This window comes from Alexandromys fortis, unplaced genomic scaffold, assembly GCF_014885135.2.
Source record: "Alexandromys fortis isolate MF-2015 unplaced genomic scaffold, M_Fortis_MF-2015_v1.1 scaffold_123, whole genome shotgun sequence".
Classification (NCBI taxonomy): Eukaryota; Metazoa; Chordata; class Mammalia; order Rodentia; family Cricetidae; genus Alexandromys; species Alexandromys fortis.
This window is the reverse complement of record NW_026068003.1, coordinates 4,605,081-4,633,072: the sequence shown is the minus strand read 5'-3', so window position 1 is coordinate 4,633,072 and position 27,992 is coordinate 4,605,081. Positions and strand designations below refer to the sequence as shown.

General features: G+C 47.5%; 1 protein-coding gene across 3 annotated transcripts in view; it reads right to left on the bottom strand.

Moving 5' to 3' along the window:
* Ptprg (protein tyrosine phosphatase receptor type G) overlaps window positions 1-27,992 on the bottom strand; it is a 672,889-nt gene that overhangs the window by 79,425 nt on the left and 565,472 nt on the right. For all 3 annotated transcript variants that reach the window (XM_050161098.1, XM_050161099.1, XM_050161100.1), the window contains 4 exons: window positions 19,877-20,061; window positions 15,124-15,232; window positions 9,691-9,740; window positions 7,338-8,109 (listed from right to left, as the gene is read on the bottom strand). In XM_050161098.1, coding sequence (XP_050017055.1) covers window positions 7,338-8,109; window positions 9,691-9,740; window positions 15,124-15,232; window positions 19,877-20,061 — 1,116 coding nt within the window. The remainder of the gene's footprint in view (window positions 1-7,337; window positions 8,110-9,690; window positions 9,741-15,123; window positions 15,233-19,876; window positions 20,062-27,992) is intronic.

Below are 27,992 nucleotides of genomic sequence, written 5' to 3'. Positions count from 1 at the left end.
GATGTGTGGGGCAGGGTTTTCTTTGGCTCCCTTCTGCCCCCTACCCCCACCCCCTGGGTTTCCTTTCCAAGGCTAGGCAATGTTGCATTTCCTTCCTTCCTTCCTTCCTTCCTTCCTTCCTTCCTTCCTTCCTTCCTTCCTTCCTTTTTTCCTTCCTTCCTTTTTTCCTTCCTTCCTTCCTTCCTTCCTTCCTTCCTTCCTTCCTTCCTTCCTTCCTTCCTTCCTTTTTCCTTCATTCATGTGCATCCCAGTTGCTTCCATGGGTCGGCTGTCTGTCCTGTGACCAATGGGGTTAAAACCCACATGTGCAGATGCCCCCTCAAGCTGCTTCTGAAAACTGGGATTACCGAGTTTTATGGTCATTCTAGGTCCAATTTTCAAACAACAATCTCTACTGTTTCTCCTAACAATTGTCTATTTATCTTCCCTCGAAGAGTGTTAAAAACAGTTCCCATTTCTCCACACTTTTACTAATGCATTATTATTTAAAATACTGTGAAACAGTAACGCCTTTTACAAGCCCATGAGATTTATCTGTATCTTCCAGTTTATCTTTTTGGTAACCTGAGGTTACTTTCATTACTGTTCCAGAGGCCCAGCTGCTCATCCGTTTGAAGCACACGCCATGTGCACGTGCCCATGCAGTCTGCCTTAACAGGGCCTGGCTCTGTGACCCAGTGGCATGTGGAAACCACACTAGAGTACCATTTGTCTCTACTTGTACCCACGCCCAGAGTTTTCATGAACAAAGATCCCTCCCCACTCCACACAGGCCTGCTGTACCAGACCTCGACAATCGAAGGATGAACTGTCAGCTCTGGGAGCGCTTGGAATGTTGAGGGTGTTTAATCATTCCCAATCTGACTCAAAGCCTCACAATTAGAGCTAGTCCTGACCCACCAGATTGCAACCAGGGACACTCGAGCCATCGTGTGCATTATAGCCACACTGTTTACACAATAGCTAAGACATGGAAGCAACTGGAATACCCATCAAAGACTGAAGGGAGGTCACCAGGACCACCATGCGGTCCTGAAGCTGGGTGCAGGCAGAAGCCGTATACAACCTTACATCAAACATCCTGCCCCTACTCCCACCCCAGTTCCTGACTCCAACCTCCTTCTTGGGGTCTGGTTTTTCACATGAAGAGCTACACACCCTTTCCTAGTTCAAAGATCACATGGAGTATGGGGAAGAGCAAATTTTGAGGATCCAACACTTCTCTGAGACGAAACCAAACCGTGTTTGGCATCCTGTACCCTGCTACAGAGAGCTGGTTCTTACCACAACACTCAGGAAGATGGCAGAGACGCACAGACTATAGCTCACAGAAAGAAGCAGACCAGTGGCCAGTCTCGCTAGCCTTGACTGAAGACTGCTTGTGGCATCCCCAAAGTGTTTTCTGTCATGCATTTTAAATGCAGTACACTCATAGGTCCTAACCTACAAAGAATTCAGTACTATATTCCTGACTTCTTTAGTCTGGAGAGCTTGCTCTGAGACTAATTTTTTGAAAACATTACACTTATGGTGCGTGTGTACATGCATGTGTATGTACGTGTGCTTGCACAGAGTGCATGTGCACTCACGTGTAAGCGTGAAGGTCAAAGGACAACTTGTAGAAGTTGGTTTTCTTCTACTTGTGTTCTGGGGATGGAACTGGAGTTATAGAAGGCACTGTTAGTGCCTGAGCCATGTTATCGGCTTTCTGCCTTTAGATCAGTGACTCTCCTGCCTCCTCCCTAAGTAAGCTTCCTTCAGGGAAACTTGATATGAACACCACAAGTCAGGTCTGTCAACTTTGACATGTTGACACTGTGGGCCAGATATTCGCTCGCTGTGGGGCACTGTGTGCGCTCTTCCCTGGCCCTTTCCTAATAGATCCTAGGAACGCTCCCTGTCATGACAACCCCAACAGTTTCCATGGCCCTGCGGGGAGGGGGGCAGAACCCCTGAGTGAGACCTTCTGCTCGAATGGAAAACGGGCAGCTTCAGACGAAGGCTCTTTATGATGTTTACGTCTACTCCTCCTGCAATCCGGGAACCAGCACCAGAGTCCACAGGAGCCCTGGAGCATGACGGAGAAAGAAGACTCCATGCACCTCGGATCAACAAAGCCCGTCTTGGGCCCTAGACATGCTCCTTTACCCTTCCAAACCTTGGTGGTAATCATGACAGCAAAGCCCTCAAGAGAGTGTCTTAGGATAAGTGACAGGCAAGCGCTCTCAACAGAAGGAGCAAGTGCGAACCCAAGGTGTTGTTTCAGTAACTAGCTTTATAACATTGGGTCCCTTAGAACTTAAGGTTTCCTATACTTCTTCAAAGGAGCGACGTGTCTGGGTCTCAGCATCCTCCACTGTGGCTCATCTTAGAGCGGAGCAGCTAGGCAGGAAGTGCCTAGGTCCCTCTTTAGCATTTACAGCTCATGGGCCACCTAACACCAGGCCACATCCGATGTTTCCTGAAGTTTGTCATTTGCCACCCCGACCCAGACCATCATCTTCAGCACCCCGCTTGAGACAGACGTGAATAGGCAGTAAGGAGAGTCTAAGCAGGGTGTGATTTGAAAAACGTTGCGTCCCTCACCTAAGGAGGCAAAGACAGACAAGTGCTGCCCTAAATGATGAACTCGCAGGCGGCATGCACTCTGACATTTATACTGGCGCACACCGCCCAGGAGCTATGTCAGCTGACTTCAAATCTGCCTCCACTTTGCAGGCTATGCCCCTAAAATGAGGACTCACAGGCTAGATGTCCATGCAGCACTGATCCTTAGAAGGCCTGGGGGCTACAGAATGCTAGGAAAAGGTTTGAAGGACACACACACACACACACACACACACACACACACACACCCCTCTAGACCCCAAGACCACTGTCACTACAGTGCCCAAGGACAGCAGCCACCACTCCAGTCGTGGATTAATGTGGGGTGTTACTACCTGGCCTGGGGACACATTTAGTTTGGAATATACCAAAGCAAATAGTTTTTACAATTTAAAAAGTGAAGTACTCCACAAAAACTAGGATTTCTGACTCATAGGGAGTTTCCAATGGCAACGGTGGGAGCCGAGACCACCATACTGAGAAGCAGTAGGTACTCTAGAGCTGACTACTGCACTCAACACTGTGATGTGTGAGCGCTGGCCCTTTCCTCTCATTGAAATGCCTCATCTGATTCTGTGTCTGAGTTTGCCGCTACTTCCACAGAAGGATTTCAGCGAGGTCGCCATGTTAGCATCATGGAAGGAATCTAAGCGAGCCTTTTGGGGGATACGCTGCTAACTGTGGGCACTGAGTTTTCAAAGATACTGAAGATTGACTCGATGACTTTTTTACTTCATGGGAAGAAAACTTAACAGTGGAAGAAAAGAACATATACCCAAAGTCTCTCAGATCAATCGCCACTCACACACAAAGGATGGTTATTTCACTTAGAACAAAACCAAACCCAAGCTGGAAGAGCAGATGGGGGACATGGCAGGATGGATGGAGACGACATAAGATCATGGACACGACACCCTGATGAGGCTTTGCTGGTTCCTGCTCTGGTTATTCAAATCCTTCATTAAACAACAGACATACACTATTTCTTTTTTATTATTTTATACCAGAGGCTGGAGAAGGTCAGAGTGTGAGCCAAATCAGGCCCCCCACCTGTTTTTAGGAACGGAATTGTCTGGCATACAGTCACAGCCACTCACTGCTATCCTGTCCATGGCTGTGTGCTGTAAGGTAGAACCAGAGAGCTGAGACCTGTGGCCTATGAACATTATTTACTACTTGGTTTTTTTTTTTTTCCTCCTCAAGGTTTGCCAATTCATGATTTCAACCCAGAACCACTTTCAAATTTGAATCCCCAGAAATTCAGAATATGAGCTGTGGTTTTAGGGAGAAATGAGCCTTGCTGTTCTGACTACAGAGATGACAGGGCAGAGGAGCGTTCCTGGACAGTCTCACGTATCCCAGACTGGCCTTGAACTTCAGATCTTCTTGCCTGGCCCTCTGAATACTGGTTTTACAGGTATATGCTACCATGTCGGATGTATGCAGTGCTAGGAATACCGGTATGTGTTACCATGTCGATGTACGCAGTGCTGGTTTTATAGGTATATGCTACCATATTTGATGTGTGCAATGCTGGGATTACAGGTATGTGCTACCATGTCAATGTATGCAGTACTGGGATTACAGGTATGTGCTACCACAGCGGATGTGTGCAGTGCCGAGGGTTAGAACTGGGGATTTTTGCATGATAAACAAACACCCTGTCGATTTAGCTACATTATCAAACTCCCGCAGGTCATTTTAACTTCAGATAGCGGGGAACCGCTCTTTAATGTTCATTCAGATTGCAAAATAGAGCCACTCACGCCTACTCCTCAAAGTCCCCACTGTGATGTGGCATTTGGCTGCTGGCAGCCCGCCTTAGCGCTAACAGGACAGGTGACTTCCACAAATTCACGTGTTGTTCGTGCACAGCGGGCAGGCTGAAATCCTCTGGAGCGTCCCAATAACTTTAGCTGGGCAGTGGTGATGCACAAACACCTTTAATTCCAGCACCCAGGAGGCAGAGGTAAGGGAACCTGTGTTGGAAGCCAGCCTGGTCTACAGAGTAAGTTTCAGGACAGTCAGGGCTGCACAGAGAAACCCTGTCTCCAAACCTCTCCTCCCACCCTTGAAAAAAAAAAAAGGCAGCCTTATCAGCACTATCTCTGCACTGACTGGGGGATTTCTCATGACCTGCCCTTGGCAGACAAGGTCACTGGGCACAAACTCACTTGAGGGTCAACTGAATGAGGGCGTCGAGGTACGGAACTGAGTCAACGCCAAAAGCCATTTCTGCCAAACTATAAATGCTTTCTGATGCTGGGATGGAAGGGGCCAGAAGCTGGGTTTGGGGATCCCAGGGTTCGCTCGTCTTTTTCCCCTTTCCCTGAAGTCTGAGGTCTACCTCTTGCTTCCTCTTACCAGAATCAGTCTTGGAGCCCAGCCTTGCAGCTTCCCAAGCTATGACCAGCTCCTAATTCAAACACATAGCAGGCACTGTTCTCAGAAACAGGCTGAGTCCACTCAGTCCAGCTCCATCTCTTGTCTTAAAGAGGAAACACACCGGCCCAAGCCACCTGGCCACATGGCCACTACCATTTCCGCACATAAATGTTCTTGAGAAAAAGCCAATCACATGAGCAATTTCTCTTGTTAGCATCAACTCCCTGGTTTGCCATTTCAATTAAAATCTAACCCTTGGCATGACCGAGGCACCTTCATGACTTTGGCTCTCCCAGGGTCTGGACTCAATCCTTACTACCATCCCTTCCTCTCTGTGGTCTTGCTCCACAGGGATCTCATCCCATCCAAGCTCATTCCCAGTTTAGGATCTCTAGACCTGCCACTCCAGCGTTCCAGAATGTTCTTCCATGTGTCTGTGAGTGGCTGACTGCCCACACTGGTCTCTGTTTAAACACATTTGTTTGCCGGGATCTCCTCAATATACCTCTCCTACGAGCACGTACCCCCTGGGAGAAGAGACGTCTCCATCACTGTCTCACTTTAATGCCTACTCGAGAGCCTGGCACACAACGGGAAGGGACTCCATACTCTTTGCTGTCTTTAAATGCAAGAGATTCAACTTGTTCACCGCAGCCTCTCAGAGGGAATGCACATGGTCGGCCTCATCAATGGTCACACACTCTTCTCATCTATACAAGGCCACTGTAGCCTTGCTGCCAAACTGCCCCATGCTGAATGACACCCACGAGAGACCCCTACTTAGAAAGAGGTTAGTTCACAGCAGCCTTAAGGGGAAAGTAATTCAAAACATGAAAATGTATTCTACGTTGTATCTTAACATACGAGATCTCAGCTTTAGATGAATTTTAATGTTTACGAGCGGAAAAGCAAATAAATATTTACCAGTTGCCTTTTTTTTTCTTTGCACTCATAACTTCACAACAGCTTAAATGAAAAAAACATTGTTGCTAAACGCCTTGCAGTCTGGCAACACGAGGGGTTTCTTATTAAGAGAAGCCCTTGCAACAGGAACAGCCCCTCATGCCACGGCTCCGGCATCACGATGGCTCATCACGATCTGAGCATGTGACCGAGGGAAAACATTGCCTTTGGTGGCACAGCAAGTGGAAGCCGAACCAGCCATGCCTGCTTCCCCAGCTAGGAACGGGTAGTTCGTGGAGCTATGCTGGAGGACAGCCAGCCTGAGGACTGCTTGGGCTAGGACCATGGACTCCCCAGACTGGACATGTCCTCTTTCCTCACCTGAGGTGGGTCTCCATCTTCCCCAGAATTATCAGTCACAACATTGTGGCCATCTCTTCTATTACTTTTTGACAATCAAACATCTCATTTGGGTAGTTTCTTTCCTGGCTTGCCAAAAAACAAAAGAAACAAACAAAAAAAACCCAACAACAACAAAAACAAAACAAAACAAAAAAACAAAACAACACAAAAAATCCATCTCAGCAGCTTGCTCTCCCAAGTCGCCACTACCTAACTCCCTAGAATGTGCTCTAGCCAGCTGCTGTCAGTCATCTTTCTGTCTATTCCATGACACAGGCAAAGGGGCTTCCCTGGCAGAACGTCCAACCTAGTGCCTGGCAGAACAATGGCCACCCAGAAACAGACATGTTTGTGTTTAATAAACGACTAAGGAATAAGAATGTCTGTGTGGGCCCAGGCACGAGTGTGAATGTGTGCGCCCACATGTGTACACACCTGTGTGTCATCTGCATGTGAACGTGAAGATCTGAGAACCACCTTGGACCCTGTTCCTAGGGTGCCATCTAGCTTGGCTTTTAAAGATAGCGTTTCTCACTGACACAGAACTCTTAAAATAGGCTAGGCTACCTGGCCACTGAGCCCCAGGAATCTTCCTGGTTCTGCACCCCAAGTGCAGGGGCTGAAAGTGCATGTCACCATGCTTTGTTTCTCCTACAACCTGGGTGTGGGGGCTCAGACTTCAGGCTCTCAAGGCAAGCGGTTTACTTTTTTTTTTGGCTGCCCCCACCACCAGCACCCATGACTAGAACAGAAATGGGCAAATGTCTCAGAACCGGCACCTACTTTCTTCACTTGGGTGTTTAGGGAGGAGTTCTTCTGAAGGAAAGACAAGGAAGCAATTACTCCAGCGAAGAGAATGCTCCTTACAGGATGAGAGAAGTAGATGTGGCTGCAGGCACAGACACGCCAGGGATACACACAATCCCAAAGGTATTATTACCTGCTTCCCCACTCCTCACCCCCTGCCCCCCTACTTTTAGAAATAGGTCGAATTTGTTCACAGCAGCCTGGACCCTCAAATATGGACCAGCACCACCTACCTGGGTTAACAGTGATGAATTTGCTGTCCTCGGAAAATCGGTCCCCTCGGGACATAGGTTTCTTCGATGGCATTTCGGGCCTCCTGGGGTCACTCCCTGAATAATGTTCCTCTGTGGCTGTTGGGGGCACTTGGGTGGCTGCGTCCTCATTGGGATCCAAGCCTGGGACAACCTGGCCTGGCTGGTCTGTTGCAGGACCGGCGTGGTCCTGCCCACGCCCAGGTATAGTCTGATGTCCCCCCTCCTCTGTAGTCCTGTGAGGGGAAGAAGGCGTGGGGGCAGGAGCAGTCCGGTTCCTCTCCTCCGCTGTATGGGTGGCTTCGCTCTTCTCCTTCCTCTCCGAGTCCTTCTCCCCCTCCTCCTCATGCTCCCGCTCTCCGTCCTCACTCTCGCTTTTCTCCTCCTTCTCCCCTTCCTCCGCACCCTCGCTGTCCTTGGTAGGAGCTGAGTCGCCATCAGGCCCGGGAGAAGCTAAGGCCTCAGTAGTGGCAAGGACTGGCCTCCCGGCCTGCTTGCTGGCTGCGGCTGCAGTAGGAAGGCGTGTGGGCCACACGGTACTGGGGAAGGAGGAGATGCCACCACCACCGAAGCCCAGGCCTGCCAAGAGCGTGCTGGTAACCACAGAGGCCACTGTAGCCTGGCTGCCACTGGAGGAAGGACCCATCCCAGTTGCCATGGAAACGAATGAGAAGGGGATGCCGGAGGATGTCCAAGTAGAAGAGCCGGAGCTGATGGGGGCCATGTCCGCTGAAGAGGCAGGAGAGGCTGTTGGCTGAAAGGGCCACCCAGGGTGTGGAGAAGGGAGGTGAAGGAAAAAGCAAGGCAGTATCAGTAATCAAGAAGCAAAGTGAGGCCCCTCTGCAAAACCTCAGAATTTCAGCCATCTACCCTACAGGTTTTCATAAATTAACCATGGCTAGTCCAGGGTAACCAAGTTTTATAGTTTTATTTCAGTGGCTTTATAGTCAGTTTGAATCAAAAAATTAACTACTGTATTAAATTCAGTTTTTTACTGATGTGGCTCATGGTTGGGCTAGATGGGGAAATATTAAATATTAAAACATTAAAAGTGCCTTAAAGATACGCAACAAAAAAGTCATAGAACGGCCAGATGCCCACTATTTGTGTGTGTGTGTGTGTGTGTGTGTGTGTGTGTGTGTGCGCGCGCGCGCGCGTGTGAAGTTGTGGGCAAGAAGCAGAAGTCAATGCTTCAAGTCAATTTCTGCCTGTGACTATCTAGCTCTGAGATGTGGAGAACCACGAAATGGAGTTAACTCCACCCTCATACAGTGTCGCAGGCAGGAGACCAAAAGGGAAAACAGCAGGCTCAGAAGCAGGTGCCACACTCGGGACACAAGCTCTACAGAAGCCTCTGCAGCTTCAAGCTGAGCGCAGACCAGTTCCAGAGCCTTTCAGAGTGACTGCATTCGCCACAGCGCCACCCTGGGGTCAGGGCTTGCAATGCAGCCTGTTCTATGTACAAAGATGGGAAGGTGCAGAGTGAGAGGGAGTTTGGAGTTTAGCAAAGTGTGTGCTTGCTTGGCCAGAGGCAGAACTGCTGAGGCCTAAGCTCAGCCCATCCTTTCCCAACACTCAACTGGGCTGAGTTATGGTGTTACTCAGGGGAGACATCTTCTACCAACACCAGGAGATGTCCTGGGATAGCACTCTAAGTACAGTCCTTATGAGCTGGTGTAGAGAACACAAAATTATATCTCATCACTTATCCAAGTCCAAAACAACAGTGGGAACATATTTTGGAACTTCACGCGACTTTAACATTAAAAAAAAAAATCTGGCCGTTTAAGGACCATGGGTTCTAAAGCTCATTTCTGAAAGCCAAGTGCCACCAAACACAGAAAAGCCTGCTTAGCATTGACTCCTTGCCTCGCTCTGTATGACGAAGTGCCTATTCCTTTAACTCAACAAGCCTCAGTTTCTTCATCTGTCGAATGTGAGTAACGGTACTACCATCCTGGGCTTTCTGGATGCTGGGATGTGCCTAGTGAGTTTCCAACTGAGATTCTCCCCAGCACTGGTAATTTCTGATCAGTAGCTATGGGTTACGACATCTGGATTTTAGCATAAGTGGAGGGCTGGGGATGGAGTAATCCCTGAATCATCTGATTCCAGGAAATCATACATAATTACAGATCGGGAAGATTTTTTATGATGACAAAATTATACAACAGAAGCCACTAATATTGCTGTCTCGCGCACTAGCTTAGACAGCAAGTGTCTCTGAACGCTCTGCGAGGGCAGTTCAACAACATTGTACTGACACCTTGTGGCAAGAACTTTAACTGCATCCAAATTAACAACAGTGACTGTGTACCCAGCATTCTCCACTTACCACGCCTGTTTTCACAATCCTGGTCCCTTGAAATATTCTGGTAGTATTAGCTGAGGGGGGAATAAAAAAGAGGTTACAATGTAAACAAAACACAGTGTATACACGTGCTTCCAATAAAACCCTACCTATGGACACACAAATCTAAATTACACATACTTTTCATGGCACAGAATAGTACCCCTTTGTACACTTTCCAACCATTTCAATGTATGACATGATACGCTCCTGAGTCATGCGGACACGGTCAGACAATCGGGATCTAGTCAGCAGTTCCTGTCACAGGCAATTCATTTAAAACGTGCGATTATTAGTGTTTTACTGAAACAGGACTTCAACAACAATAAGATGCCCACGACTGCAACGGACGGCTGTGTTATCGCTGCACCGAATGCCTGTGAAACTCCACTGACCTTCGGATGCATTTTCCAGGGCTGTTGGGCTTCTGAGTTTCATCTATTTTTGGGGGGGGAGGGTCACCATTTCTCATCCTTGCGGTGATTTTATTATGCATCTTTACCTTATGACAACTTACCATATTCTCAGCTTTTATTACATTTATGCATGTATTCCTTCATGAGAAGGCAGGGAATGGGGTGTGTGTGCGTGCATGCGCTCTGTGGAGTTGCTTCTCTTGTCCCATCACGTGGGACTGAGCTTGGTTCATCGGGTTTGACTGCAAGCACCTTCAAAAACTGAGCCATCCTGCCAGCCCAATGGTTCATCTTGTATTGGCTCCTTCACTGTGTCCTGCAATAACCCTATTGCCTTCCTCTAGCCGTGGACTGTCACATGCTCCCTCCCCGCTTGCATCTGATAGGCTCCAAGCTATGCTCCACACAGTCACGTCATTTTCTTTTTGCTGCACACCTCTCCTGTGCTCTTTTCTTCGCAAAGTTCCGCTCTCCCACGCAGTCTCCATAAAGGATACGCCCAGTATATGTCAACTTGTATTAAGAGGCGAAGGATATAACCACGTTAGCCAGTCTTAGTGTTTGATCCACCAATGGTCAGTTAGTTCATTTGCTTAATCATGCAGCTGACCTCCCCACCATTCATCTTCAGAGCTTCCTCATCTTGCAACATGCAACTCTGGGTACGAACCAACCAACTCAGTTCCTTTTATCTGGTCCCTGGGAGCCACCACCACAGGATGGTATTTTCTATCTCTGCGTGTGACTCTTCTGTATTGTGCATATAAATGTAATCATGCCCATATGTACTTCAGTGACTGATGTATTTCACATAGCATAATGTCTGCAGAGGTCACCCATGCAAAACAGGCATGGGCCAGAACGTCTTTACTTTTTTCAATGTGCAATAAATATTCTCTTGTGCGTCTCTACCGACTATGTTCAGCCATTCATTTGCTGAGGAACATTTGGCTCCGGAATAACGCTAGACATCATAACTTATAATAGAAATATATCAGCCTTCTTGAGGTTATTTAATAAAACTAGAAAATTCTATATAAACTCAAGACCTGCCTCCTATACACACAGCCTCAAAACATTACCAAAAATGCCAATCAGCCAAGCAAGTAACGTATCTGCTATGCTTTTTACCTAATCTAGAAATGGCAAGGGCCCTACACAATTTTGTTTGCCCTATAATATTAAAAAGAAAGACCCCCCCAAACCACCAACCCCCACCAACAACAACAACAAAAAACACTGACTGTGTTATTAACTTTAGTCTATCACTCCTTTTCTCGGGCACCTGGTATCTTGCTACTCCCTTTACCGTAACCTATGCCCCTCGACAGGCCCCATGGACACCCGAGTTCACAACCCCGACATAATAATGCACACGTTTTGTTTAAGCAAAAGTACAGTGTGCAAAGAGAGAACCGGGAAGGCGGATCTACAAGTCAATACAACTGCTTAGATAACAGGTCAAATAAAGAAGCTAAGGCTGCAACTCTAACCTGGGTCAAAATATACCCCAGACAGGCATGCACATCCTGCTTCCTTAACAGAAGATAAAAGGCTCCAAGGAGCCCTGTGGCTCATGCCCTTTAAAAGGGGGTCTGAGAAGGCCAATGGGCTCAGTCGCCATTCCATCAGGCTGCTGGCTTTATTAGTTTAGAACAGCCTCTGAGATCTGATACCATTCTACCGCCGGATCGACTCAGTGATTTCTGAGAATGGCTGATGGTGATTGCTTTTCGACACGGCAGCAGCTCCAGGACCAACGGCTTGTCACTTGGTGCTTGCATTAAATGCATACACCCATCACCGCAGCTCAGAATTTGTTTAAAATATTATGACAAGTATATATGACTTTAACTGATTCCCCTCTGGTGGACTTTAGTTCTTAAGACCACCATGAGGGAGGATGTGCCTGACGACTTTTATGCTCAGACAGAAGGTTCTGGAAGCCCCGTCCGTGACGGTTATAATCACTACAAACAATACTTCATTTGAGTTCCTATGCTCCCAAATCTGATACAAATTTATTTCTAAAAGCAGTTACAGAAAAGAAAAAAAAAGTCTCTGGAATTCTCGAAGATCCTGTTTTCGTTCTTAAACCTTGAGTCTGAATAGGAGGTGAATTCTGCACCTTGCTCTCTCTTGCTCCGAAGAAGTGGGAAAAGGCTGGGCAGGAAAGGGCAGAGGGCTGACCTTGATGAGGGTGCGGGTTTGTTGGCACAGGGCTTTCATGGGTGGTGTGGAAAGATGCGAACCAAGGATCCGCTCCTATTCAACACATGGGGGCCAATGCCCTGCACACACCAGTCATTCTTAACAAGCCGCTATGACCAGACATTTAAGATGTTCCCTGATTTGAATTTATTCCTGATGGGGCCTTTTCGGAATAGCGCTATTACAATCCTTTAATTTTTCAGAGGCCAGGCAGCCCAGGACTATTAATCAAAGGGGACACTTCTGCAGCTCCCAGGCTCTGGGTCCAGGCAACGAGAGGCCTAATCATGATTTATGGGGCTGAAGTCCCAAGGCCTGGCCGCAGCAAGCTCCCAGACCGGCCGACCTTCTCCCTCCCCTTGCCTGACACAGACCCTGCCACGGCCCAAGGAGCCTGCTCAACATGGAACAATGCATTTTTGTAAGTGTGTGGACACAGATTTATTTATGAAAAAAATGAAACTATGGTAAACTTTAGTTAATTTTTAACAGAAGGATGAAATCATTCAAATGACACATTCAAATGACACATGTACATTCCAGTTCCTTGGAAGAAATCTATGCTGGAGGATTTCCCCCTGGGTTCATCATTTATTATTTTCTTTGTTTTTTTTTTCTTTGTTTTTGGTTTTTCGAGACAGGGTTTCTCTGTAGCTTTAGAGCCTGTCCTGGAACTACCTCTTGTAGACCAGGATGGCCTCGAACTCACAGAGACCCGCCTGCCTCTGCCTCCCGAGTGCTGGGATTAAAGCCATGCGCCACTACCGCCCGGCTATCATTTACTATTTTCAACCAAACCTCATAAGGGCTGAAACTTTATGAACACTCCCATGATGATCAAGTGACTTCAGGTACTGGAGGATTTGGACGTCACCATTTCTGGGTGTGGAATGTTCAATTGGTAAGGTCTAGACAAGCACTTCAGTGACACACCAGGAGTTGTTGGTCCACGGTCCTGTGATTTATGCTACACTGATTATTCAAGGCACACTGGTGTAAGTGTACAATGGCCCCCACGTACGCGCCTGCCTGTAAAGGCTGCCCGTTTCCTTGGGGTGGTAAACCGCAGCCTTAAGACAAACAACAGAGGTTCTCAGCATGGCACAGCTGATGACTGCGGGCTGGGACCTGCACCCTCCCGGCAGAGCCCAGCTCCACCTTGGCAGTCTTCACCATTTAACGCGCCTGTCTGTCACTAGGGCCATCTTGCTAGAACTCACGTTGCTAAGTTGGTATGAGGGTTTGTGAGCGTGCGGAGCTCAGAGGCTTCAGATGGTGCTGGTGCAACCTGCCCACATGACTTAAAGGGTCTGCAATTTTACATGCATTTTCTAGGAGGAAGTCCAGATGCTTAATCTGATCCACAACTCGGAAGCTAAGGATCAGCTGAGTATGGTCTCTGTTGCAGAAAGTCACGGCAGAGGAAAAGGGGGTAACACTGGCTTGGTGTGCAGGCTTTTCACCTGACAGGCAGAAAACTGCGGCCTTCGAGAAGTAAGCAGCCTGAGCGGTCAGAGTCTCTGCGGAGCCCAAGGCCCTGAGTTTCCTGATGGATTTAGTTTCTCTTATGAAACTATATTCATAAACTAAGGACCACAGGTGACTGCTGATTTCTGTAAATAATACTAGGATTAAAATGGGGCAGAAAAAAGATTATGTCCCATCATTACTTCTATAATTTTTTGTTATTATTATATTTTTATGATAGAGAGTGAACCTAAGCCTCGTGGATGCTAACCACATGCTTCACTACTAAGCTACAACTAATCTGATCTATCTATCTATCTATCTATCTATCTATCTATCTATCTATCTATCGTTCTAATATTTCTGGAGTTTGAGATGGCTCACTTGTTAAAAACACTTGCTGCTCTTGCAGAGGAGCTGGGTTCGGGTCCTAGCACGTACATGCAGCTTACAGGTGTCTGTTGCAGCTCCAGGTTATCTTTACATTCCCCCGGCCTTACTCATGAGTACCGTGTGCATGTGGTGCATATACATGCGTGAAGATAAAACACGTATACCGACAAAATAAAATAAGTTAATAAGATAAGATTTCAATATTTCATTCATGAAATCTTTGTATTGATTGCTTTCTAGAAAAATGACTCCACTAAATGCATGAAGGCAAAGTTCCATTTGGTTCACCCTCAGTTTGGCCCTAGATCCTCCTAGAGGTCCCCAGGCAGCACAGAACACAGATCTCCAGACTGGGAAAATACTACACAGAGACTTTTCTGTGTGGCTTGCAAACTGGAAGGACAGATTTTCTATCTTGGGTTAGGTGGTGGTGGCGCACGCCTTTAATTCCAGCACCCAGGAGACAGAGATTTCTGTGAGTTTGAGGCCAGCCTGGTCTACAGAACTAGTTCCAGGACAGAGAGCTGTTACACAGAAAAACCTGGTTGGAAAATACCAAAACTAATTAATTAGAAATTATACATACATATTATATATATATATATATAATTATATATAATCTTGGGCTCCAGTTTTTAAAAGGCAAAGATCAGTCCTGCTGGATATCTAAGTAAGAGGCTATGGCAGGAATTGGGAGACCACACTATCTGACATAGCTTGAAACAAGAGGCACTGCTGGAACACATCAATAAAGCCATGTAAAGACAGCCCTGCTTGTCCTTCTATCGGCCTCTGAGACTCCCAACCCCAAAGGTAGACCTAAACGACCAGAGCTCCCTGAGTACGGCTTACACCCTCTATGAACCAAGTCCCTGAGGAAAGAAGCAGCGTTAGGGACAGTGGGAGGCACGAAGACAATACCCAGCCTTACCTTGAAAGAGCATCGTCTGACTGAAGTCACTGCGCATGTCATTCCGACATACGGCCTGTACTCGGAACAGGTAAAGGCTATCAGGTGACACATGGCTAATGGTAGCCTTCTGCAGGGAAGGAAGAGAAGGTACCGCGTTGGTTCTGAGCTCACAGATGCGGTTCACCCAAGAACAAACCTGGGCATCCCAGAGTCCCGACGGTTGGCTTTCTCTAGAGACTGCTTAGGAATAACCTTGTGGGGGAAATCTGTTTCAACACTGAAGAATTACCAGCAACTGGTTCATAGCTTGGGACAGGTCTTGAGCCTTTCTGCTCTCAAAGCCCCGACTTCTGTCGTTATCACTAAACATCAGAAACTGTAATTATTATCCACAACCACCTCCACAGTTTAAAGAAAAGAACTCCAGAGCCATGGCAGTTTTAGAAAATTAGCAAAAAAAAAATTCTCTGCCTGGATGGTTTTCTTGTTGTTGTTGTTGTCTAAAGCCCTCCGCACAAAGAACAAAATCAACAGACTTACAAGACGTAACTTTGCCACAGTACTCTCTAGCTGTGTGGCCCTGAAACATGCACTAAATGTCTTCTAGCTTCTGTTAGTATGTGGACAGGCACAGCCACCTAACAGGGCTGCATAACACAGGCCAGGCAAACTTTGCTCTTGGCAACACTGAAGAGAGCAGCAGCCAGAGCCAGCAAGCTATGACCTGCATTCAGATCCAGCATTCAGATCCAGCAGGCCATCTCTTACTGTCACACAGGCATGGTCATTGTTTTTCTATTTCTGGTTGTGTGTGTGTGTGTGTATTCTGGATGGTTACTTTCACTTGAACATTGACAAGCTACAGCCTGCATGCTAGATCAGGCAGGTCATCTGTTATTATGAAGTTTCACTGGCACATAGACAAGGTCATTGTGTGTGTGTGTGTGTGCGCATGCGTGTGCATGCACGCATGCGTGCACATGTCTGTGCATGCGCGTGTACTCTGTACATTTTCACCGAAATATTGACAAGGTTAAGATGTTTTGACAGACTATATGACCTGAAAGCCTAAAATAATTACTACCTGGCCCTTTCTAGAAAAATGTTTGTCAACTGTCATCAGACATCACGAGCCACATCCTGACCGCCATTCCTCAATGCTTCCTCTCCACTGCCTTTAACACCGAGGAAATGGAACATACCTACAAAGCAGGCAGTATTGTTCCTGGAAAAACAAGCAGGGAATGCCACTGGTCCCCAAAGGTTCCATCTAATGGGTGACAGGCCTCCTGGCAGACATGTGTACTCCGAGCCAGTATGAATGGAATTACTAAGAGGGTTCTCCTGGCACAGCCACCATAATCCTCTAGTTTGGTATTAGCATGTGGTCATGGCAACACTGGTTGCTACCACTGGGAACAACTTCCAGATGGGAATGGGGTGGGGTGGGGGGGGTTACGTGCTGTGGGATAATGCTCTTGTACACTGTAAAGATTTGTTACTCATATTAGTTTAGTAAAACACTGGTTGGCCAGTAGCCAGGCAGGAAGTATAGGCAAGGCGACCAGATTAAGAGAATTTTGGGAAGAGGAAAGGCAAAGAGAGTCAGTCACCACAGAGGAAGCAAGATAAGATACCAAGCCATGTGGCTAAACATAGACAAGAATTACGGGTTAATTAAGCTGTAAGAGCTAGTTAACAATAAACCTGAGCTAACAGGGCAACCAGTTTATAGCTAATAAAAGCCTCTGTGTGTTTCTTTGGGACTGAACAGCTGTGGGACCAGGTGGGATAAAAACTTTCGTCTACAAATGGTGCCCAAATGTTCGGCAAGAATTTCCACATAAAATCCGAGAAAGCTTTAAAAAGGAAAGAAAGGATCCTAGACAGACAAGAACAAAGTGAAGTGCAGCTTCTTGGTAACCGTTTGCCTCTGATAGGCTCTGTTTTCTGGCAGCAAGCAGAGAGCATAGATGTGCTAAGGCTGCAGAGGACAGCCTGATCTACAGAGCGAGTTCCAGGATAGCCAAAGATATATAGAGAAACCCTGTCTCAAAAAAAAAAACAAAATTAAAAATAAAAATGAAAGAAATAAAGTAAAAAAAAAAGCTATGTAAAGATAGAAAATCCATAGAGAATCTGGATACTTATGTTATTGTGTTCTTTTTGAATTGCCTGACTGCTGAGGAAGGAGCAACAGCTGCTAAAAGACATTTGATTATAAATGCTGCTGAATTAATCTGATCTATAGATTTTAAAAATACCTTGACTTCAAAATCTAAGCCAAAAGATATGTTACCTTGGAGGAGAGGTTTTGCTTTTGTTTCCATAGCAAATGAGAGGCTGTGGATTCATTCTGGGTTAAGAAAATAAGGCTTGATAGAGGAAGATCCCTAAAAAAAAATTTCCAACGGGAATGGATGGACCAGATAATCCAACATTTCAGAGCACCTCTGCTGTAGTTTCTTCTGAGTTCTGCATCCAGAACAGCTTCAAGGCTGCTGGCTGAGATGATCCAGGCACACAGAATACTCCAGTCAGGACTTGACCATAATCCTAAATTTTCTTTGAGTCCTCCTAAAATTATCAGTGCCCCAGTCAGCAGGAAGTAGCCTAGAAAACTATGCCCACATGCCCCCCACAATAGATTAGGGATATTTGCCTTTGTTTAGAGTGTTGGTTACAACTTGTTATGGACAATGGTCAGGAAAAAAGCTAAGCAAAGGAGGTTAGATTCAGAGTATTTGTTTTGAAAAGAAAGGAAGGGGTAATTCTGTGAAATAATGCTCTTGTACATTATAAAGATCTGTCACTCATATTAGTTTAATAAGACACGGATCGGCCAGTAGCCAGGCAGGAAGTATAGACAGGATGACTAGATTAAGAGAATTCTGGGAAGAGGAAAGGCAGGGAGTCAGTTGCCAGCACAACTGCAGCAGAGGAAGCAAGATGAGAACGTCTCATTGAGAAAAGTTACCAAGCCTGTGGCTAAACAGACAAAATTATGGGCTAATTTAAATTGTAAAACCTAGTTAATAATGAGCCTGCTCTAACAGGCCAAACGGTTTAGGATTAATACGAGCCTCTATGTGTTTCTTTGGGACTGAACAGCGTCAGGACTGGGCAGGACAGAAACCTCTGCCTACAGTTAAGGTCACATTCCTGAGGCTTTACTCCATTCTCTTAGAAAAAGCCTTGAGCACCAACACAGGTGTGCTGTGTTGAATGAATGTGTGGGACAGGAGGCTGGCCAAGCCTCGCAGTAACTGTGAGCTAGAGGAGGGCACTCTCCTGAGTCAGCATTCACGGCGTGCGGCAGAAATAAGAAACTTAATTTTGTGTGTCTCAATAGGAGGGAAAAAAAGCCTCTATGAATCCCTGTGAAATGGAGCATGCTGTCAAAGCAGAGTCTTGTGCCCATCTTGCTTTCTGAATCCAATTTATGCCTTGTCCCCTGAACTTCTGTCCCATCTTCTAATCACAGCAAAATCTTCACTTCATCTAGATGGAATTTACTAGAATTCACTCCAAGCCAGCGTCTCTTCCTCCCTGTGCATTTAATTATTTTCCACTTAGAACAAGAAACAGAAGGGGCGCCTAGATGATTTCCGCAGATTAATGCAAACCTGACTTCAGGAAGGGAAGGATTCCCTGATGGACTCCCTTGGGCAAGAGAAAGGTTAAGGCACACCGTGACCTTGGGTGCCTTCCAATACAGCCCTCTCCAGTTTCACAAAGTTCTGTGTTCCCTGATGAGACCCAGATAACAATGTCTAGTAGGGGAATTGAAAAGAAATGACAATGAAGCAAAAGAATCTTCATCTAAAGGAATATGAAAAGTATTATTCTATGACTGATTGAATGAGCACCGAGGACTTTCTATTGGGAGAAAAAAAAAGTGGCAAGTCATTAAGAGTCCCACTCTGAGGAGAAGCATTTTCCATGTGCATATACAATTACAGGCTTCATTATTCTGGGGCCTCCTTTGATTAACAATAAAGCAGCCAGGCTTTCAAACTCACATGCGTCACTTTGAGTTTCTTAAAGACTCATGCGTGTTGAACGGTTTACAATGAGGGAGAAGAGCTTCTACAAGCAGATGCCCAAAGGGCCTTGCTGGGCGTCTGAGGCCAGATACTCATGTACCTTTAAAAGAGATGCTGGCTTTGGTCTGTGTGGCCAACATGAGGTCAGCTTATGTCACAGCAGCTCCAACAGAACAGAGTGTAAAGCGCCCTGGGCTCTGGAGTTCATCAGGCAACAAGAATGTGTACTGACACATGAGACACACGACACATGAGGGACCCTGAGGACTGTGGCCAGCAGCAGGCAGAGTTGTGTGCAGAGAAGATGAAGAGGTGGAAGCAGACGTAGGGTAATTGTGAGAGGTAACACTCAAACACGGCTCACTAAGTGCCATGGCCCGCAGTGCACTTATGTAACTCACCTAATACGTATTAACAACCCGATCGAAAGAAAAGTGCTTGTTTGGGATGAATGAAAAGCAGCCAGTTTAAAAGGGAAAACTGGGGTGTGTGACATGTCTGGGCATCCGCACACCGCAGTATATGTGTGGAGGAAGAAGACAACATCAGGTGTGGTCCTTGCTTTCCATCTCCCTCGAGACAGGGTCTTGTCCACTGCTCTGTATGCCTGGCTAGCTGGTCTACCAGCTTCTCGGGGGGGCTCTCTGTCACAATCTCCTCTCTCCCTATAGGAGGAGATGTGCTCTCTGTGTACTGTCAGAGGCCTCGATCCCAGGGGGCCTTACCAAGTCCTTGTCGCTGTCTTTAGTAAAAGTCTTCTCTTTCTCATCCTCATTCTTGGTCCAGCTATAGGAGATCATGTAATTCATGATGGGCGGATGGTAGATGGTTTCCGGTTGGCTCCAGGACACCTGCAGCGCTGTCTGATTCAGAGGCTGCACCTTCATGTGGATGGGCGGAGAGCTGCAGACTGGAGACACAGGGAAAAATGAATGGGCAGCAGCATCACCTGCCGCTCAAATGTCTGCCCCTTGACTCCGGGAAACGGTTCTCAGGAAGTACATAACCCCAGCCACCCACACTCTCTTCCGTATCAGTTATTCCTTCCTGTCTTCATTTACTTATTCACCCACTGTGCATGGGTGTGTACACATACATGTGGTCACGTATATGTGCACTTGTGCACACAAGTATGCACCTGCATGTGTGAAATGTGTGGAGGAGGGGGATGACCTTGTTGTCCTTTCTCCAGCGTCATCCAGTTTTGAGACAGTGCTTCTCACTGGCCTGGAACTTTCCAAGGACAGGCCCACCTGCTCAGTGCTGAGGTCCCAGGCACTGGAGTTTTCACCACACCTAGCAATTTTTTCTAACTTTTAAAGATGGGTTCTGGGGTTCAAACTCAGGTCCTCATGATTGCAAGGTGAGCATTTTGCTAACTGAGCCATCTCCCCATCTCTCTTTTTATTTTTTGAGACACAGACTTGCTATGTAGTCCAGACTACTGCTTTAGTCCCCTAAGCCCTGGGAGTGCAGTCATGAACTACCATGCTTACCCCCAACACACACACACACACACTTTTAACTAAGTAGACACTCTGTTACTTCAGTCTCAAACACTCTGGCCTGCAGTTTTTAAGAACAACAACATTCTCTCATCTAACCTTACAGCCATTATCCTACCTAAAAAAAAGCAGCAGTCAGGTTAACAGGATTATCTCATACAATGTCCATATTCAAACTTGTCCCCCTGTCCTCAGGATCACTTAGAGCTACGCTTCTCATGTTACCCTTTATTAATAAAGCTTTCTCCTGACTTGCCCTCAGGACAGGCTCTTTGAGGAAGCCAAGACACTGGACTGGATGACTATCCAACTAACTATAGTTGCATATGAAATTTTATTGCAAACAGATCAACGCATACATGCAATGCAGTCTTTAAAGAACTTTAAAGCCAAGGCACCCACAAAAAAAGAAGGCTTCCTCTGAGGGTCCGTGTGTCTTTCCATCCGTGTAGCTGGAAAGCTTTACGAGATGCGATGGAGCCACATCTGCCTAGGGCCAACTCACTACAGTCATGACAGCTGTGGATCAGTCTGCAGAGGGGCGACTGGGGCACTCGCTGCTCTTGAAGGCACAGTCGAGAGCACCACCCTTCTCTTCGCCAGCACTGCCAAACTTGTCCCTGGACCTAAACAAATATCTCCTTGGGGCCGATTTCCCTCAGTCACCAAGGGGAGATGAAGATTTTGGAGGAACTGCAAGGTTGATATTGGACACAGGTCTGGACAGACACCAGGAAGGAAAATGCCACTGTCTTGTAAGCTCTCCAGAGAAGGCCGAGACTCTGCTGGGGGCTGACTCCCTTGAGGAAGGCCCTTTCAATTGAGTGCTGAGCAAGAGTACCTGGGTGGGGCTGGGGAAGAAGCAAAGTCCGCGGAAGGGACCCAGGAGCAATAGTCCAGGTTTGAGAAGCCTGGAGAACCAGATTAAAATTCAGGCCTTTCTCCCACAAGCACCTGGAAACCACTGGAAAAGCCTCAGGCCAGACGGCAGGGTGAAGTTGTTATGACAAAGACTCATTTGGTCCCACCAAAGCAGAGTCCCAAGAGGGAGGGGGAAGGCTGTCCAGGGGCAGGGGCACAGCTTTGTCTGCATGTTAGGGTAGCTCTGTGACTGGGCTAGCGGCGAGTCTGAGGCTGTATGTGCCAAACAGAGCACCGAGAGACACACACCTCTTTTCCCATCTCAGACTCCCAAACCTAAGGCTGCCTCTGAAGCCAATGGTTACCCTCCCGCAGAGAGGCATGGCTGGCTTTGGCTGTAGCCCTGCCTGGCAAGAAGCTCTTTGTCTCTGTTGGAGAGATGTGCTTTGCGTGGCTTCAACAGGAAGAAGTGGGGATTGATGAGACATTCTCACTTCCCTGGAGAATGCCCCCCCCCCCCCCGCATCCCGAGGAATGGGTACCAAGCCACCATGCATTTCCCTCCAGAGCAGAGATTTCAAATACAGACTATGAAGACTGCTGGGATGGCCAAAGGTGACATAACAGAACAAGGACACTAGGGGGCGACAAGGTACTGCTTTTAAAGAGTTCAACTTACTAGGCTTCTGTTTCTCAAGACAGCACAATGGGAGGGGGGGGGGGATGAGCCGAGAGCCACACCTCCATCCTTCTTAACACTGGCAGTGAGGCCAGGTTTATCTACTGGGAATATTCTATACGCCACAAAGATGACCTAATTTCCACATCTCTCACCTCCTACTACATTCCCCTTTTCCTTATGTTCTTAAGCCATTAACTCCCCTGCCGCAATTACTGGTGAGCTGTCAGGGGCACGTCTCTCCGGCAGTGACATCACAGTGACATAAATACCCTCAGCACCCACATGCACTGTGATTATTTATTTATTTTTTTTGAACCGAAAACGTCTGGCCTTTTCTATGTAGATGAAGATGACTCATGTTTTCTTGAAATATATAGTACACAAAAGTAAGAGAAAGTTCTAAGAGTCACCCCAAATGTTACTGTAACCTCAGACAACCGTTGCGAACATCCTAGAATCCAAAGTCTGGTAGATTATCTATCTCTTTCTGCATAGGTCAAAGAGGATTACACATAATTTGATGTAAGGAAAAAAATGAAATAAGAAAGAGCTGGACGTGGTTACACATACCAACCAGCACAGACATCCTCAGGATGAGGCAGGGGATTCTCAGGTCTGAGACCAGGCTAAGCAGCATAGCCAGACCCTGTCTCAAAAGCCAAATGAAGCAAAAACCCAAACAGACCAACAAGAACAGAGGCATAAGGTCTGTAGGTAAGTGGATGTCGCAGGCAGTTGCTTGTGCCTATAATAAATGGAGTTTAGATGCCACTGCTTTGAGTGGAGAGTACAGAATCCCCCATCAGTTACAAACTACAGAGCTAAGCTCTCAGGGGACAGAACCACCTGCTAGGCAAGCGTTTCTCTAGCTAAGGGGTCACTCTAGATCCATACCTGCCCTAGACTGCCCAAGACCAGGCCAAAGGTAAGAAGACGTTGACTGAGGGGCCCGCCTCCCACCAGTCCCTGGCTGGGAAAAAGTGCAGTAAGGGCAGAAGCTTTTTTCCACTCTCTATTCCCAAGCTTGCTTCCCATCTTCTGAGACAGCAGTTTTCTGGACATGGGGGACGCGGTGGGGCTGATGTGGAAGAGGGCTCTGCAGAGGAGCACCGTACCAGAAGAACTGAGGATAGAGCCTGTCATTCTTATCTATAAAAAGGGCAGATAGGAAATATTTTTGGCTTTGCAAGTCACGTGGTCTCTCTTGCCTTCAAAGCACAAAGCAGCAGAGGCAGTGAGAACGTGAGCGTGGCTGTGTCCAGGAGAACGCACACAGTGGTGTTAAATTTCAGCTTTGGATGATTTCTCTGGGTCTCACTCTTGGCTCTTCTGTGCTGCTTGAAGGCATTAACATTCAGTTTATGTCACACAAACTTTGGTGGTGGGTGAGGTGTCCCCCATATGCAAAGGAACACATCTGTTTGTATGCCCAGCACAGCTCACAGGTGGCTTCTCCACAGAGCTTAGACCCTTGGCAGCGCTCACCTTAAGTTACCCTGCCGCTTCACTGGCTATCTGGAACAATTGGCCTTCCCCACTAGAGTATGGTGTGGCCAGTGCCTCTTGGGTCATGCGCCATACACTGCCTGAGCCATAGCAGTGGCTGCCGTGCGTATGTATCTGAACAGCAAGCAAGCTGATGGTACGTGGCGTTAAGATCCTAGGCCATTCCCTAGTCCACAGGTCTGTGTGATCAATCGGACCTCCGTTTCCAGCCTCCCAGGTTTCCACCTGCTCCTCACTTGCCTGTGTTTGGCCAGCTCTGCTTCAGCCTTACTGGTTGTCTGCCTTCAATACCAGGTAGGTCCCTCTGTCCTTCCTTACCACCTGCTCACCTCTCTATGCTTCTGCCTGAGCTGGGAGGCCCTCAGGGAGGGGAACACATCACTGTTCACCAGGTTCCTGGGCACAGGCACATCTTTCATCCTTGATGAGAAAAGATTTTGCTCCGAAGGGCTGTTTCTGAAAGACTCCCATCTACAGAATCAGTCCATTCCTGCGGCCACATCCAAAACTTCTGCTTGTATAGAGATGCTGTCTACTCAGCAAGGGGATGTTTGCTACTTGGGAAACGCATCCTGTCCACAGAAGTGGTGAGCCCTAGTCCAGGCTGAGGGAGACAGGAAGGCCTTCTGCCTGTGCCTCTAGGAAACCCTCGCATCAATGAGGTCTCCCTTCCAAGCCCAGGAAGGAATTGGAAACCGTGCAGGCTTTCACGGGAGAGTTTGGAATAGCTGGCATATTGAAGCGTGGGATGTTGGCTCTTGTCTTCTGTTGTCTCTTTAACTGTATGATGGGCCACTATTTGGTACTGGCTTCCTCATAGGATTGGGTGAGTGTGGTGGGCATGTTGCACCCTCAAAAAGTTGGGGTGAGTGTGACTGGCACGCTGTAACCTCTTGGGTTGGGGTGACAGGCACACGGTAAATGAACTACAGTTGCAAGCCTCGGGCCCGTTGGAAATTCAGGCCCCATAACCTTTACTTATAAGTCTCATGTTTAAATCGGGGGAGCTAGAAGAGCGGAGAAATGGTCTCCTTTAGACTATAGGTGCGTTCACGTTTGCCACAGTTCCACCACACCCTACCGCTCCTACACAGCCTGCTCATCCTCAGCTGCCTGAACCCTCAAAGCCAGTAGTGCAGTGGCAGGCGCCTGTTTTCACATCCTTCCTTCCTACTGCCGGCCACTGCAAACTGGGATCTTTTCCGCACATCCCTTTGTATAAAAATCAAAGCCTTTTAACCACACAGGAGGTGCCCCACCCAGTCCTCTAAACAAACATCCCCTGTGAGGTGGCCCTGACAGCAGCCCTTCCCTTCCCAGGGCCTGATGACAGGCTCGCTGGGGACTGATGGCTCTTCAGGTTTCCAGCAGGACACTCCCTCGCAGCACTGAGGACCCCTGCTTTGACGCTGAATAACCTGTAATTACGATCCCAGCTTTCCTTAAATAATGAAGAGGCTTCAGGCTGAGCACCCGAGGTCCTCTGATTTTACGTCAGTGTCAAGGACATTTCCCCAGTGGTCACAAAAGTCAATCTAAGTCTCTCCTGACCCCAGCCCTGCTCATTTTGTGCTGCTGGTAAGCTACAGGGACAACTCTGATGAAAGTCAGTGTAACCCCCAAGTGTCTGAGGCTGTTTGAGTAAACGGCGGCTACTCCAGGGATCTCCTCTTAAGGCCCCCACCACTTCTGAGTGTCACATCTGAGGCGAGGGGCCAACTGTGGATCAGTGTGAGACGTAGATTGCTCAAACACAGCACTTGGGCGTGGGCTTACTATTACATAATGCTATCCAGGGCAAACGAATCCATGCGCCCCTTCAGGCTGCCTTTTCTTAGTAACAAAAGCAAAGGGGAGTCTCTAGAATATCTCCAGAACAGTCTCAAACTCCTGGGAGTCCCTCTAAAGCCAAAGGCAGTTCAACTGACATTCTTCTTGTGTCAGAAATGCATGTACAAGTCCTGGTCCTTCAAACCATCACAGGGAAGCAATAAACACACGTGGTCAAATCACTAAGCATCCATGGCCCTTACCTCGTGCTGCTCTGGCTGACACAGTTTCCCCATTAACTTATTTTAGAGACTTAGCCTTAACAGGATCTTTTATTCACTTACTCAAACGATGAATATGGGCTGGAGTAAGTCTTAACATTTTGGAGATCACAGTCTGGCAGGGAAAAAGATAACCATCAGCAAGCCTGCACAATCAAGTTCTTAACTCGGGGCTCCTTAAGGACTGGAGCGAATTTAATGCAACCACAGACCTGGATGAAAAGGATGCTGTTATTTTCACCAATCTCTAAGATGTCCTATGTCTTTACATCTTAGACGCTGGCAGCAAACAAACAGCAGCAATGCTCCCAGGATGAGTGCGACATCACCAATTGGTGGCTGAGTCTAATGGTGAACGGCTTGTTACTCAATCTTGCAAGTGAAGCTTCACTAGAAAGCAAAGACGTGTTAGTGGTTGAAAGAGAATGCCTACCCCCCACCTCCAATCATATATTTGAGTGCTTGGTCCCTAGCTGATGGTGCTGTTTGGGTAGGTTTAGGAGGCGCGGTTGTGATATTTTACCACAGCAATAGCAGAGTAACTGATACAGTACGTATGCCATAATTTAAAACCCTGAGTTCTGCTGAGCACCGGCTGGACACTTCAATCTTCCCTCTGCGCTGCCTTGGGATGTTCCCCCTACGCCATGCCGGGGCATCTCCTCCATTGCTGCCAGTAGCCCTGAGCTACAGTCCTGCTTCTCAGCAAACAAGGGTTAGAACAGGTGGCAACAACCAGAGGCCTGCAGACACTAGAACTGTGACTGCTGCCCGGGAGGCAGAGCAGGCATCCTGTGTGCCAGAACTCCAAGTGCGCCTTCGGGATTTCCCCAGCCCCTCCTGCTGCTCTGGAGTCTGTTTTATCTATGATGTCCCTCTTCTGAAAGCTAATGACCATGGGAGGTGTCCACATCCTGTACCGAAAGGAGCATTGTTTGGCTTGACACTAAGGGAGGTGGCAGAAATCAGAATCATCCATCTTCCAAGCCACAGTTAAAACAAACAAACCACTGAGTCCTGAGTATAAGACTGGATCTCTTTAACACACTCTGGGAAACTATCTCCCCTTACCATGAACATACTGACAATGACATCGAGCCAAAAGAGCAACGTGGACCAGCTCCACCTTAACTGAGCAGGCCTTCCACGTGATGGCTCTAACCTTCCTCCATCTCACGGACCTTGCTTCAGACACGGATTCACAACAGGATCTCTGTCAGAGACCCTGCTCTTTGCTGGGGTTCCTGAAGGTCAGCCTCCTGTTTCCGACTGCTAGGATGATGTTACAGATGTGAAGAAACAGCTGTGCCACACAAAATAGGGGTTCAAAGATGCCTTTAGCAGCCAAAGGAGTGCTCTGTGTGACAGTCTAACAGCCTACAAGCTGACTTAAAGTTTTCACACCAGACATGACAAACAAATTACATGTGACCCTCACAGGCAGGTTAGCTAGGCTTTCATTAGAGTAAGCTATAGTGAGGAAGTGGGGGATCATTTGTACAGAGTCAAGATTAGGAATGGGCAGTAGGTTCTGGGAAACCCTATTTTAAATGGCCAATCCTAAACACACAAGACTGATCTAACAAACGGGTCCACATGTTCTGAGGAGCTCAGGCTTTGTGGCTGGCAACAGCTGTAAGCGCTCAGCCTATGACGTCAGCCTATGCCTTCTGAGAAGCTGTTCCTGGTACCAGCCAAGAAACATGGCTCTGGGTCCTTGCTAACACATGACCATACTCGGTTAAACGGTAACTCCTTTGTATAAGGGGAGATCCAAAACGTGGTAGTCAAGGCATGTATCTCAGCCCAAGCCAATCCAATGCATTGGAATTCTCTCTCTCTGTCTCTGTCTCTCTGTCTCTCTGTCTCTCTGTCTCTCTCTCTCTCTCTCTCTCTCTCTCTCTCACACACACACACACACACACACACACACACACAAACAAACAAACACACACACAAAAGCTTCCCAAGATCACAGCCACAACCGTAAGGCCCCCGGGTGTGCGGAGAAGAGCAAAGAATGAATGGGGAGTCAGCCTCACAAGGATGTCCAAGCTGCATTCATGGCTCCTTCTACTCCTCAGCAGCATTGGAAGTGGCTGTTTCTTAGTTCATGGGTCCCTACACAGCAATTAAAGAATAGCACCCACAATCACCTCAAGGAGGCTTCAGGAGTAATTGGCGGGAAGAGTGGGGAGATACATTAAGTCTCCCAGCTATGTTCCTCTGCAGACCC